Source organism: Argiope bruennichi, chromosome 1 (assembly GCF_947563725.1).
Source record: "Argiope bruennichi chromosome 1, qqArgBrue1.1, whole genome shotgun sequence".
Taxonomy (NCBI): Eukaryota; Metazoa; Arthropoda; class Arachnida; order Araneae; family Araneidae; genus Argiope; species Argiope bruennichi.
The window spans coordinates 139,265,209-139,279,533 of NC_079151.1; the positions used below are offsets into that span (position 1 = coordinate 139,265,209).

At 28.5% G+C, this 14,325-nt stretch overlaps 2 protein-coding genes across 2 annotated transcripts in view; one reads left to right on the forward strand and one right to left on the reverse strand.

Moving 5' to 3' along the window:
• Positions 1–1,371: 1,371 nt before the first annotated feature.
• LOC129971658 (uncharacterized) overlaps positions 1,372–14,325 on the forward strand; it is a 180,589-nt gene continuing 167,635 nt past the window's right edge. The window contains exon 1 of the mRNA XM_056085630.1: positions 1,372–1,449. The gene's annotated coding sequence lies outside the window, so the exon portion shown is untranslated. The remainder of the gene's footprint in view (positions 1,450–14,325) is intronic.
• Positions 3,296–10,956, reverse strand: LOC129971718 (uncharacterized). Its single transcript, XM_056085698.1, has 6 exons — positions 10,760–10,956; positions 9,949–10,001; positions 8,267–8,374; positions 7,930–7,977; positions 6,870–6,926; positions 3,296–3,480 (listed from the first exon to the last, which is right to left on the reverse strand). Exons 1-6 carry the CDS (start codon positions 10,890–10,892, stop codon positions 3,427–3,429), a joined length of 453 nt encoding a protein of 150 aa, XP_055941673.1. The 5' UTR covers positions 10,893–10,956; the 3' UTR covers positions 3,296–3,426.

The following is a 14,325-nucleotide window of genomic DNA, read 5'->3' on the forward strand; positions in this document are numbered from 1 at the left end:
TGCTACTGTGGTGGAGAACGTTTAACAGAAAAAAGTCTTGAGGCTTTTGCAAACTTTCAATATTGCATTCATAACGCTCTTGTGTATTTCAATACATTAATTCTGCTGTAAACTATAAAAGATAAACATAATATCACAGAATTTTATTTAATGTCATTGGTTTCTACTTTAAATTGTGCATTTATCTATATTATTTATTAATAATATATATTTGTGTATCTAATGTATACACCGTGACCATTTTTGATTTAAAAAACATGTTACTAACAGAGTGTTAAAAAAATTACTGTTTGATTTTAATTATATCTGAAATTGAAATTTGATTTTGAATTCTTTGTTACTTAAAAATATGTTAAAGAGACAGCGGCATTGGAAGTACTGCGTGATTTTATAAAATATTATATGACTTAGCACACTATGACTTAGCACAATATCAATAATCATCTTCCTGACTATATTACATAAGTAGATGCCCGGTAACAATACCTTTTAAATTTCTCAAAAGCTTAAATTCATATTTTGTTGTTCACTATTTAAATTCCACAGATATTAAACCAAATTCGTTTTCAGTTTTCAAAAGTGGAAGAAAATAACGCGACTACATAATTAATTAAACAATGAAAACGTTGAAATTTCTATTCGACAATTGACGAATGTTATGCATTTTTTTATTGCCAAATTTTTGGAATTATTTGCATAGTTGAATCGCTATACTAAAAAGATTTTCTTTTTATTTTGAAATTGTGCAAAAAACTTGTAGAAATATATTTCTGTGGTCTAGTATAATTTTTAATTATTCCAAATACTAATCAAGGAAATAAATAGAATCGATCCAAGTGCATATTCTCACTTTCCAAAGTGTATATCTGCTAAATGTGATAAGTATTGTTTTAAAGTTAACTGCTGTAAAATCTTCACACACACACACACACACGCACACACACACACACACACACACACACACACACACACACACACACATACACACACATTTATCGCATTATAAATGGAAATATCCCGAATCTTCTTTATTTGTCCGAGATTCAAAGAACTTTGGAAAGTTTCACTTCTAATATGTATATAAACTTTCATATATGAATATTATATAGAGAAATCCAGATATTTAAAGCTTTACATATATGCAAAGCTTTAAATAATATATTTTATAATATTTAAAATTATTTATAATATTTATTATTATTTATATTATTATATCATCATCATTATTATTATATTTACTATTATTATTATTTATTATATATTATAATACATTTTAAAGTTGCTCTGATTGTGATGATAGTTTAAAACATTGAATGAAAGATATTTAATCAACGAAATAATTACAGAGTATAGAGGAATGCATCTATTGATTAGAAGGTCTTCAAAAGATCCTATCTGTTGTAGATCAAATCGGATCTTTACTGATTGCTTCTGATGATATCTGAAAGTGTAGGTACCGTTTTTTCTATTTATTGAATTCACAGCTTCAGGAGAAAATGTTTTCGGGGCGATTGTATTTTTTTCTCAAATCTTGTGAAGTAAATGTCATATCAAAGGGTATATTATTTAAATTAGGGTTTTATATACGCTAGATGAAAATAATGTATTATATTCTTAAATAAAATGTTACTTTACAGGAACTGTGAACTGTAAAATGAACACAAATAATATAAAATATGAATTATTTTATAGTTTCAATATCAAAATATAACTTTATATTGTCGCAAAAGGAAAACCTGAGCGTAGTCAGCCTGTTTGAGAGGTAACGTACGCGTTAGCAACGCACAAGGTCAAGGGTTCTATTCCCAGCCAATACACATCAATTTAAAGTTTAAACTTTATTTGAATTTCTTATTATTCATTTGTTAATGTACTGGAGGGCCTTCAGAACTTTCTATAACACCCTTTATAATTCTAAATTATTCTGTAAAGATATAAATTCTGAGTTCCATCCGCAGTGGAATGAGTTCTTCGTCTGCATGTTACGAGTTGCTTAAAGCTAATAAACTTGATATAGTGTGATCTGTCATTCTTTGAAACTTCGAGACAATATTTTACTTAAACAGTAATATAAAATGCATTGTTCAGTAAAAGGACTACTTGAAATGAAGGGCCCAGTGACAGAAAAAGATATTTTAAAGACATTTCTGAAAAGATGTTCCAAATAGATTCATATACTTTGAAATGTTTCGAAGTTTTGATGAAATTAAATGAAATTGATAATGACGATTTCGATTAAATATGAAATAAAAACAGATTATGCATTTCATATGTCGTTTTTTTCTAGATAAAAGTAAATATTAATTAAAAAACATAATTTTTTTATGAAATAAAATTATGCATGTGCATAAAACTGTTTCTAAAATATTAACACAGCAGTGGAAATACTTACACAGTGCTGTAGTTCCAAATAAATTTATATAGGATAATAAGGAAAAAGCAACACGAAATATTAAAAATTGATTTGCTTAAAATGTTTTGAAATTTTCAAAAATTATGAATAATCTTTTTAAAAAAAATAATATTTTATGTTTCAAAGAGTTTTAAAAAGATATTAGGCATATTTATATTTTAAGATATGCGCACAAAAGGTTTCGAAACCTGAAGATAATAGTTCGTAAAAAATATATAATATAGGCGATCCGCCACTTAATTCAAGGCGTTTTTCACCTCGGTGATCATGGTACACATTTTGGGGTCTCAGCTGTTATCGTACGCCATCTCTCAGCCTTTCATATGGAAGCTTTGTTAATGTTCTAATTCGGAATCATAGCACAAGGAAAATGAATAAAATTTGATACTTTCTCTTAATATTCACATGAAATGCTGGATGAAACTTCCAGAACGAAAAATAATAATAATTTTTTTTTGAGTTTTATTATCATACACCGAAGTTAACAATGTTCTCGAAATTCTGCCTAAGTAAATTAGAAGCCGAATTTGCAAACCTTTATGCAGAATTCTTATTGGTCATGCATATATGTCCTTTTCTTATGTATATGAAAATTAACATGTATAATGTGTATATTACATATATATGTATATGCATGAACTGAATCTCCTCTCATATATATTTCAGAGGATATTCATTCAATTTATTTGGATTTAAAATGTTATAGTATTTTCGTTTAGAATTGAGTTATTTCAAATAATTATATTTTTATAATTTGAGCAGAAATATGTAATCATAATGAAATACGTTCAATATAGAAGAAATGCAATGCATGATTTTGAAGCAATTACGTTCTGAAAAATAAACATACACATACAGACAGAACAATAAAACACATTAGAATTCTTCGATTTCGAATGCAGTAATTTTATTTTTGAAAAATATTTTGACATTTATTACAGATTATAAGTGAATTTCAATCATGGCTTGTTGCCGAAAATAAACAAATCTTGGATTCTGTACGGCCGATTAGTTTAATCGCAATAGTCCTTTTTCTTCAGATCTTTAAGAACCGAGAAGAAGCATTTCTGTAAAACAAATTAGCCAATAAAAAGTTAGTTTTGAATATAACCACATAAACAAAATTAAAGGTCATCAAAGAGCTGCAAGGAATAATCTGAAAATTATATTTCAATTATATATCATAAATAGAATAATAGACACATGCATTCTCACTTAAAAGATATGGAATGCATATGTAAATTTACTTACCACTATCTTACATTGCCTTACATTATTAATCATAAAATTTTAATTTAAATTTCTTTATAATTTTACATTGTTTTTAAAAGTTAACGCATAAATCGTTTTGTAAAAATCAGTATTTAAAAAATGCCAGTTAATGAAGTTAAAAAATAAATTATCGTCAGTATGAAAGACATTGTGAAACATAAAATGAATCAATGATTTAAATTCGCCACTTATTTATTTAACGAAATGGGTGTTTGTATAGAAAGCAGGAATTGTTAAGGGCATTGCTTTAGAAAAGTATGAACACTGTGTAGGAGCATATTAAAAATAAACTGAAAAATAAGTATTCAAATTTTACCCACAGGTGTAATATCGACTCCAGATAAAATTTTTATTATTACTGTCAAAAAACTATATCGCACTCTTGTATTAACTTCACTTTAAAATAAAATTAAGAACGTAAAACTTAATTATACTTAAAATGATATTTCAATTTTTATGTCTAAATATGGGGCTATCATAAACTTTCTCAAAATTACAGAATGAAATGTCTTCTAAGTTGAACAGCAAATGAAATTAAGAAACATCATTGGTATGAAAGACATTGTTGAACAATTCATGAACCAACCATTGACTTATTTTTCTAAAGTAATGAGCGTGTATAGAAAGCAAGGATTATGAAGGACATTGGTTTAGAAAAGAATGAACATTGAATGACGAACATGCTAAATATAAATTTGACGAACATGCTAAATATAGACTTAATCAAAAGTTTAAACACAGGTGTAGTATCTACCCCAGAAAAAATTCTGATTATTACTGTCAAAAGATTACATCATACTATCGAATTTACTTCATCTTTTTAAAAAATTAATACAGAAATACTTCATTATACTTTAAAACCCTACTTTAATTTCTGATTCTAAGCAATATCAACTATCATATTCCTCAAAATATCAGGGTAAAGTATCTTCTAAATACAACAAAAAATATTGAAAAACTCCGGTATAAAAGACTACTGTCTAATAGTGATGAAAATGAAAGTGTCATGCTCAGCAGTTTGATTTCAGAATGAGTTTTAGGAATCTATTTTATTTCTTCAGAGTTCTGAATATTATGAAGATAAAAATTCACCAGAAATTTATCAATGGAGGTTTTTATTTTGACTTAAAATTTTCACTCGATAGAAACACAAGCCTTTTCTTTAAATAAACTCATAAAATATGCAAGACATAAAATGTTGACTTCTATGTTGATATCTCTTAAAATGAGCAGTCGGAATCATTTTGCATTGAGAACTGTCTAATATCGAACAAATAATGCCGGGGCCTTCACAAAGCGATGTTTTCAACTTATTTCTTTTCTCCATCTTTGTTTATGTCATTGTTCTTAAATTTCATTATATTATTACTTGATTTTTCGCTGATAACAGGGCTGTTCTCATAAAATTTATCATAAAATTATCATTCTTCCACTTTAACGAAATATTTTAAATTCTTCGAAGGAATTATTAAAATTTAAGAATACGTATTTAATAAAGATAACATTATGGTAATTTTATTCTTAGCATTTACGGTGGAATACTGTTAACTTTTATTTTTATTTTTAGAAACTCCTTCTGAGTTGTTAAGTGTCCTGATTTTGTTAAGTGTTCTTGATATAAAATACGACCATAATTTCGTAACTAGGTACATATATCACCATCAAGAAAAATAGTTGAGTAAATGTTCTGGACTATTATTTTAAAAAAATCATTTATATTAATATGTAATATGTATGATCTTATGAATATGACCTCCCAATATATGATCTCCTTATTGGGTCTTATAATATGACCTCCCAATTGGGACTGGGCAGATAAGTCAAATATGACCTCCCAATTGGGACTGGGCAGATAAGTCATATCATTGACTATCCGACTCGACCGAACGCACACGGATAAAAACTGAATCATCGTACCGCCGCAACAGCGACACTGGCGGGAACTGTGGCTGAGTCCGAAAGGCCATCACCGGCCACGGTACAACCCTTCCCTAAGGAAGTGCGTCCCGTCTTCGATCGGAGGAGTCAGACACCAACCTTTTCGTATACTCTCTAGGTTGGCGAAATTCAACCACCATGCTGGAAGCATCTCGTCCTCATTTCGAGGCGCCCTCCCCGGGGAGGGGTGGATTGGGCAGATAAGGCAAACGTCATGAATGTCCATGCAATTTGAAATAAATATTCGCATCATCATAAATGTACCGTGGTATAATACCACATGGTCTCATGGTAGGATGATCGCATTTCCCGAATTCTTCGTCATTTTTTGACATTGATTTTCGCCTTATTAGATACTTTTTTGTTCATTTTTTTCACGAGTATGTGAAAATCGGGTCGTTTCTTAAATTATTATTTTAATTCAGTCTGCGAGTAATCCGAGTTAATTTTATTGTCAAATGTAAACATTCCCTCCTTTCATCTTTCCTCTCACCCCTATTTTGAAGAATTACATCCTAATGCAGGCGTAAAAGCACGGGGGGTGATAGAATCCGCTGTCAAACAATATCTTACTGATTATGAGTGAGCAAAAGTGTACAGCTACCAATCTTTATATTTGAATATTTCATTTTGATATTCATAGTCAATTTCTAAATAGGTTGTTTTGTCTTTAATTATTTATATGTTGACACTGTTCATAATGTATCAGGATTTTTTCAAAGTAGTTTAAAGAACCTGTTACAAGTGCAAATCTGAAAATTTAATTTTGAGATTAGTTTTACATCAAAATTTAAATCTGAACAATTTTGGAAGTAATTTTATATTTTCTAATTTCTCCCGAATCATTTGATTTTTTTTTTTGACGATTTAGCTTGACTAAATATTTTTGAGTATGTATAGGCTTATTTGCTATATTTGGATTTAATATAATAGACGCTATTAGTTGAATGACTTGAGCAATATTTGAAATAAATTGTTTTTCAAATGTCATATTATTTGGATTAATAGAAATGTCATCAATCCTGAGATTTCACATGAACTGTACCGTTGCATCTTTTCATCATTACTGTTTAAACGTCACGCAGAAGAGGAGTGAGAATTACATAAAGATAATATCAGATAACAATTTTAAGACATATTAATAGAAAAAGTTACAATTTTTTTTATTGGGATCATAGAACGGGAAGAATAATTCATTGCAATTCATAAAATATAATTTCTTATGATCAATTATAAAAGTACTTACCAGTAATTTTCTTGAACTTCGGCATTGACGCTTCGCTTTTTTATTACTGCATGCATTCTACAAAACAATAAATAGTTTTACCACCGAAAGCAGTACCTTTATCAACCAATATATCCAATAAAATTTAGACACACGTGACAAAAGATGGAGTTTTACTAAGTACTAATGTAGTAGTTTTCTTAATCAGATTTTGCTCAATTTCATTCATAAATCAATCTATTTTTATTAAAAATATTAAAAAAAATCATATCATACCATATATAAATTAATGAATGTTTAGAAACAGCCCAGATGTGTGATGTTTTGTTATTTAGTACTTGTGTTTTTAACTACATAGCAACAATTTTACTTCTTTTTTTGTATCTGTTCTTTAAAGTTTCCTTTTTCATGTATTTTGTATTGATTGCTATTGCATATTTTCACATACAACATCATAAACATTCTACAGACTTTTAATAAAAATTGCTTGTAAATTGCAATGAATTAAAAATGAAAAACAATTGTTATTTAGTTTTATATCTCCGCATTCAGAATTTTCAATGCACTTTAAAATATAGATTAACAGCGTTTCAGCTGAACGCTTAAATAAGTACTTTTCATAAGTACTTTTTAATAATAAATAATGAAATGTTTATTGAAGTTATAAAGCTGAAATAAAAAAAAACTTTACTTTAAATCCCAAATTACGCAATTTAAAAAAAAAATGAATGGTTTAAATAATTGGTATAGGAATAGATGAATTTCACTGCAAATACCGTTTTAAAATGGTTTATTTTTACAATGTATTAAGAAAAAGAAAACATTCCTAATATTAATAAAACACCGCGACATAGATGGAATTTAAAAAAAATGAATAATACAGAATCATATGTCATCCCAAAATAATAATAATAATATGCATTCAAAATCTGTATGTAGCATTCTACAATATTAATTCGAAATCAAAATCATTTTTGAATAGACATGAAAAATTATTTTTCTTTTATATTGTAATTTATTAGTCAAGAGATTTATGAACTGTTAATGGAACAGGAAATGAATTTTAAATCATATTACTTACTTTCTCAAAGCTGTAAACGCCAGCGAAAGTTTGTTCAAATGCATTAAGCTATAAAAAAAATTCAAATAATGAAATTTACATAGCTTAAGAAAATAAAAAATTCTTTAAAAATGATTAAATATATTGTGTTAAAACCATTAACTTACACATAAAATAAATAAATGCAATTTTCAATTACTGAAATTAAGAGTTAACTTATAAAAATTTATCTATAAATATAACATTAATGAAAAAAAAAATTGAGAGAGAATTTGCACAATAAAATACAAACATATTTATAATCCATGATAATAAAGGTTTAACTTCTAGAAAGTGCCGTCAATCAATAAGTACTAACCTGTTCATCTCCGTCTATTTCACAATATGCTTCGAGCGCTTCGGCTACGCTATCGGTATCGTACGAGTAGAAATTTTCCTCGACGTAATCGAAAATTGTTTGGCTATCCTAAAAGTAAGAAGATAATACATACACTAATACATCAGTTTGGTTCACATACACGGTAAAATTGAACACTTTCTAATTGATTTTTTACAAATATTTTACACAAACGAAAACTTCATGATTTTTAAATGAATGATGAATTTTTTATTAATAAAAAAATGAATTTCCGTAGAACAGTAGGTAAGCAAGTTATATGAAGGTCCCATTTTAAGCAACACTAGGGCTGTTTGGCGTCGGATCTCGTAATTTCAAACCACGGTCAGATGACGAGGAAGACACCTGGGCTTTCACTCCCTTTCGAAACTTGTGCATCTCACCAGCGGAAGAGGGTTTGGTCTCGATGGCTTTAGCCTGCATCAGACCAGCTTACACAGCGGTTCGGCTGTGGAATTGAATCTTCAACTTGAAACCCTCCGGTTCTGAAGCCGAGATCTTACCAATAGGACACTGCGGTCCCAACAATAAGCCCTCAACATCAGGCTTGTTTAAGAATCTTAGTTCAGATTAACTAAACTATGGGCCAGCCCTAAAGTCGCTTTTCTGCGCATATAATCCCATATTAAAGAAGATAGTTTTACGGGTGTTTTAAGGGATGGCAGATGAGTGACCCCTCCATTAGCGATTTGGCGATGAATTTAGCGACAAAAATGGAGCTTCCCGGAATCGCAAAAATCAGAGAGCTGTCTCTTATAGAATTCGAATTTCAATGATCGTTCTTAAAGTATCTTTCTTGTCGGAAGCCTTATACAAGATAGAAGGGTCTGTGAGGAAATCGAATGAATTTTTTTCTTCGTTCTCTTTCTTTTCGGACCGCGAAGTCAATTCTCCGTTGTTTCACACTGTGCTTTTCGCGAAGCTTTGCTTTTTAGCAAGCAATACGCTGCTTGTGCACGCATTTTTGTTCTCTGTAAATGTTTTCTTTAGTTGTATTTTTTCTATGAAAAAAATTTATTACATAACTTTTATATTGAGGAAAGTCTCTTTAATTACAAAATTATGTTTAGATTCCTTTCAATATAAATCCCTGCACAAAGCCTAAGTTCTTGTTTTTGACAATCGATGTAGATGGACATTTATGGCTGAAAGTGATTGCTTTTGCATTCAATGATAAGTATTTAATTTCAATCACAATGTTTTACTAATTAGGTTTCATTAAAAACTTTTTTAAAATAATAAAAAATGCCTTGTTATTAATTATAACTTCTAATTCTACAAGAAAATGCAGAATGTTGAATAATTTATTTTTCTTTCTCCCAAGAAACGGTTGTTAATTTTTTCATTTTCTAAAAGAAATTAAAATTTTTTCCCTCTTTATTTCTCTGAAGATTAAATTTCTAAATAATTGAATTAGCTGATAATTCATTAACGCTAATACCTTAAAGGAATCAAATCACTTAATCTTATATTGCAAAACGAAATAGTTCTACAATCTTTTGTAAAAGAATTTGATACAGATCTAGAATATTAATGATAAATAGCGATTAATCATGTCCAATTCAAATTATGACTTAGCTTCCATGAACATGCAATATTAACATTGAAATGACTACAATCAATTGAACAACGAATGATTTTACCTCGTCATTAATGCTAGTGAAGCAATTCATAATGCCCTTATGCGGATTTCCATCTGAAAAAAATAAATGTATTAAAAATTAATTTACAATTGCAATTATTTCATTATGTAAGGAAGAGATCCCTTTTATTATTCATTGCATAATCCATTTATACTTAACTCAAATTATATATTTTAAACGTGAAATTTTGTGGCTGCTTTTTTACTTACTCACTAATACATCAAAAATTTCTGATTTGTAATGCCGTGCTTTTTCGATTTTCACACTTTTTTAGCATTCTGAAAGTTTAATTATGAGTTATTTCATTTCAAATGGCATAATATATTTTAGTTTAGTTATAATGACGTTCCGTTTTAAAGCAACACTAGGCTCTTCTGGGACCGACCTCGTAATTTTGAACCGCGATCAGATGACGAGGACGACACCTGAGCTGGCACCGCCTCTCTACACCAGAGCAGCGGGAAGGCGTTTGGTCTGGACGGATTTAATGTGCACTTGACCAGCTTACACGACGGTTCTTCGCTGGAATCGGATCAGGAACGTGAAACCCTCCAGTTCCTAGGTCGAGACCAGGCCACCGCGGCCCTCCGTGTAATACAGAGTCTCTATCATCAGTAATACAGCGTATTGAGCTCCAAAAAAAAAAAAGATTCTGTAAGTTTTGTAAAAAAAATTATGATTTATTAAGCAGAAATCCTTGAATATAAAAGTTTTTTTTTAAATTTTTCTTTTACATTTGCCACTAAAATATAAAAAAAAATTTCTTACATTGAATTTACTTCAATTTGAAGTGAATAAACAATATTATTACCTGAAACGCACTCAGAATACGTAAAGCATTGATAATAATCGTCAATTTCAGAACGGTCTGGTACATTTCTACCTCGAATTACTACCAGCAAACTCAAAATGCACAGAACGGTAGGGATGACCTTGCTCCACATTTTGCACTTATGCTCTAGCGTCGTTCAAATTGTAATTTTAGGTTTTCCACACTGCTTTATATACTACTCCAAACTGAGAAAATCATACATTTTTACAATGATAGTACCTCTGCCAATATAAATAGGAATAGAAGTTCAAATCTTGAATAATTTGTGGTATATTTCCATTTCATAGAATAGTTTTCTGAAGTAAGCAGCTTATTAACGTTTATAGTAACCACAGGTGAAAGAAAGGATTTTGTAAAATACCAGATTTGCAAGATCTCTTAGAAACACCTCACATCAACCTTTATTACATGTTGGTTCAAGCAAAAGCTGGGTTTAAATATGAAAAAAATGGCAAATTTCCTCTTCAGTAAATTACCATACATATAATTTTCGTACATCATGTGAATTGGAACCAATTAACTCTAAAGCATGTATTTTTCAGAATCATAAATTTCAATAATTTTTCTAATCTATATTAAAAAATTACTTTTTAATAAATATTACTGTTGAGCATTCAAATATATCTGAATGTAATTCTTATCATTTGTTTTCAATTGAACGAAAATAAAATTGAGATTTAAAAAATAAAAAATAAAAAAAAATAAGTGAAGTTTATAGCGCACGAGAAAAATATTTTTAGAAAATTAAATTTAAACGAATTTATGATATCATAATATTGTTCCAAATGTATTTTTATGAAGTAATAATACAACTATAAATGATGAAAATAAAAATGAGTGTCTAAGAAAAATAAATTCTTAAAAATTCAGAAAGCATTTAAATATATTGATTAATGCAAGATATATTTTAAAGACGTATTGGATCGATGTCACACACTTTTCAAACATAAACAGTAGAGAAATATCTTTATAAAAGATATTTATTTATTTTTCCTTTATTAGCAAAATATTTCCTTTCAAGGGGACAAGTCAGAGGTTATCAAGGTTTCTACAAGTCAGACCGTTTGACGCATAGCTACCTAATTTGGCGAGATACCATCCACTGATAATTCAAATTATATCAGGACATGGGAGATTTCCTGCATATTTCCAAAGATTTGGAAGAATGCAGGACAATAAATGCATTTGTGGAGGAATCGATACTGTTTACCACTATTTAAAGGAATGTATTGAAATCTCGGAGTTAAGAAAAAATCTGAAAATTATAAATAATGACTTAAGTACAGTACTGATGGTACCAGGTAATCTTAAAACTCTGAAGGGCATGATGTCAAAAATAGTCAGTTTTTTACCAACTATTTGAGAGTTTGTAGATAAGGAAGAAGGACAATAATTGACCACTTTGTGGTCAATTACCTCGAGGAGAATGTCAGTTTGACAAATCGGTCAATGCAAGGATGGACAATACTCAAGATAGCAGTCGGCCACAACAAATCCTGTCGATACTGCTACGTTCAATGGTGGCGGGGTGGTCGGCTGTACGAAAGAAGAAGAGCTACCTAATTTGGCAGACATATACCTTGGAGGTTCGAAATGTGCACCTAGGATATATTTTTCAAATTTTTAATTAGAATTTTAATTAATGAAAAATTAAGCGAAATTTTGAAGCTTTTCCGGTATAACTTCCGAAAATATTAAAGCACAAAATTAATTTTTACATCGTATCAAAGATTAAAACATTATCTTTTTAAATATACTAAAGTGTTAATCAAAAAAATTAAATTTCTATTTTTAGGGAATTTCTAAAGAAATTTTTGAAACATATTTTTCTATAGCTTATATCGTACAAAATAAAAATAAAATTTTACTTACAAGAGCACGTGATGCTTTAATAGGGAAAAATAGCTTTTATCAACTTGTTTGCATGATATTGACAAAAGCTCAAATTTAAAAAATAAATCAACTCTTATTATAAACTACATATATAAAAGTTTAATTTTCAGCACGTGTTTGTATGAAGTGGAAAAAAATTTGAAATATGATATTTTCTAAAAAGTAACTTCAGGAAAATTTTTCTATTATCTTTTACATTAACTATATTATTAATTTATTAAAACAGTTGAATTTAAATTAAAAATTGTTTAATATGCACAGGATAATCAATTTAATCAGTGCCAATCAACTAATTTGGGTCATATAACTGTTAAAAAAATGTCTAAATGAACTTAATAATTATATTTCATGTATCTTGAGTCAATAAATGCTTCCATGAATTACGAATTTAAATTTTTATATGGTCCTTTGAATCATATTTTAAAAAAATATTCTTGAGACACCAATATTTTAAATAAAAATTGTTGAACTCCAATAAACTAAATCCATCACTAAAACTGACTAATTTATGAAATTTAAATAACATTCTTCTTTAAAAACTGGCGATTTTAGACCACTTCATCGACTGTCTCTAAGAAGATATGCTTATCTTCTGCTAGGGTTTCTCGACAGTGATTAGCCTCTGATAAAGAAAATGTTAATTGTTCTAAACTTGATAAGTAAAAACTTATAAATCAGTCAGATTTGTTCGAAGAAGAGTGAAATGTTTATTTATTTAAAAGTTGAAGTGTCAAGAGTATTTTGCAGAAAATGATTATTCAGGACAAAAAGACTGTGTAAAATTTAAAAATTCATAATTTTTTAAGTACATTTATTCACTGAAATAAAATAAAATGTTTTTATTTGTATCATTTAAATATTTTTAAATTAAATTAAAAACTGAATTTTGCGATGAATGGGAGAAATTTTTGTTCGAAAATTCTTTAAGATATTTTATAGATTACGAAAATTATTTTTCAATGCACATACAATTTCAAAGAATACACAATGGTATGAGTAAATTATATAACTCTAAAAATCTGCTGCTTGAAAATATTTTGTATAAAAAGTTATTGAATGACCAAGTGACATAAAATATTTAAAAAAAAATTAGCGATCATTAATAATGGCCCTTTCTACCTACAGCTGCAAAATTTGGCTCATGAACAATTCGGAGGCTGCACATGTGCACTTGGAAGCGAAACTTATTAAACTTATCACTATTTAAACTTATCAAACATCAAATAAGTATTTTGTATATACTCCAAAATTATTGGAGAATATACGAGATTTTAATAATGGTTCAATATTAATTAAATTAATAATTATTTTTTCTTTTTTAAAATGCTTGGAAAATAATTGAGGCAGAAGAAGAGCTTTTATATTTCTTTTCTAATACAAATGTTAAATGTTCAAGATTTCAAATATCACTGAGAAAATGTAATTTTAATTATAAATATTAAAAGTCAAAGGGCTCTTGAATATTACGAGATTTGTTTTCTGAAGAAAACAGATAAAAAAATATTTCATAAGTCTTTTATGCATGAAGATCAAGACATATAAAACAACTATCTTCCAAGTATTTTTTCTATTGAATATGTCATATATGATTTAAAAAGCTAAAGCGTATTAAGAACCATAACCGTGCATTTAGAGATATTATGCATTCAGAA

Bases quoted from the DNA above. Each gene is read 5' to 3' on its own strand.
- LOC129971718 (XM_056085698.1), bottom strand. From the start codon at position 10,892: ATGTGGAGCAAGGTCATCCCTACCGTTCTGTGCATTTTGAGTTTGCTG. The intron at 10,002-10,759 runs GTAATAATATTG...TATTTTTTTCAG, and splicing joins GTATTCTGAGTGCGTTTCAG to ATGGAAATCCGCATAAGGGC. The intron at 7,978-8,266 runs GTTAGTACTTAT...TTTTTTTTATAG, and splicing joins AAATAGACGGAGATGAACAG to CTTAATGCATTTGAACAAAC.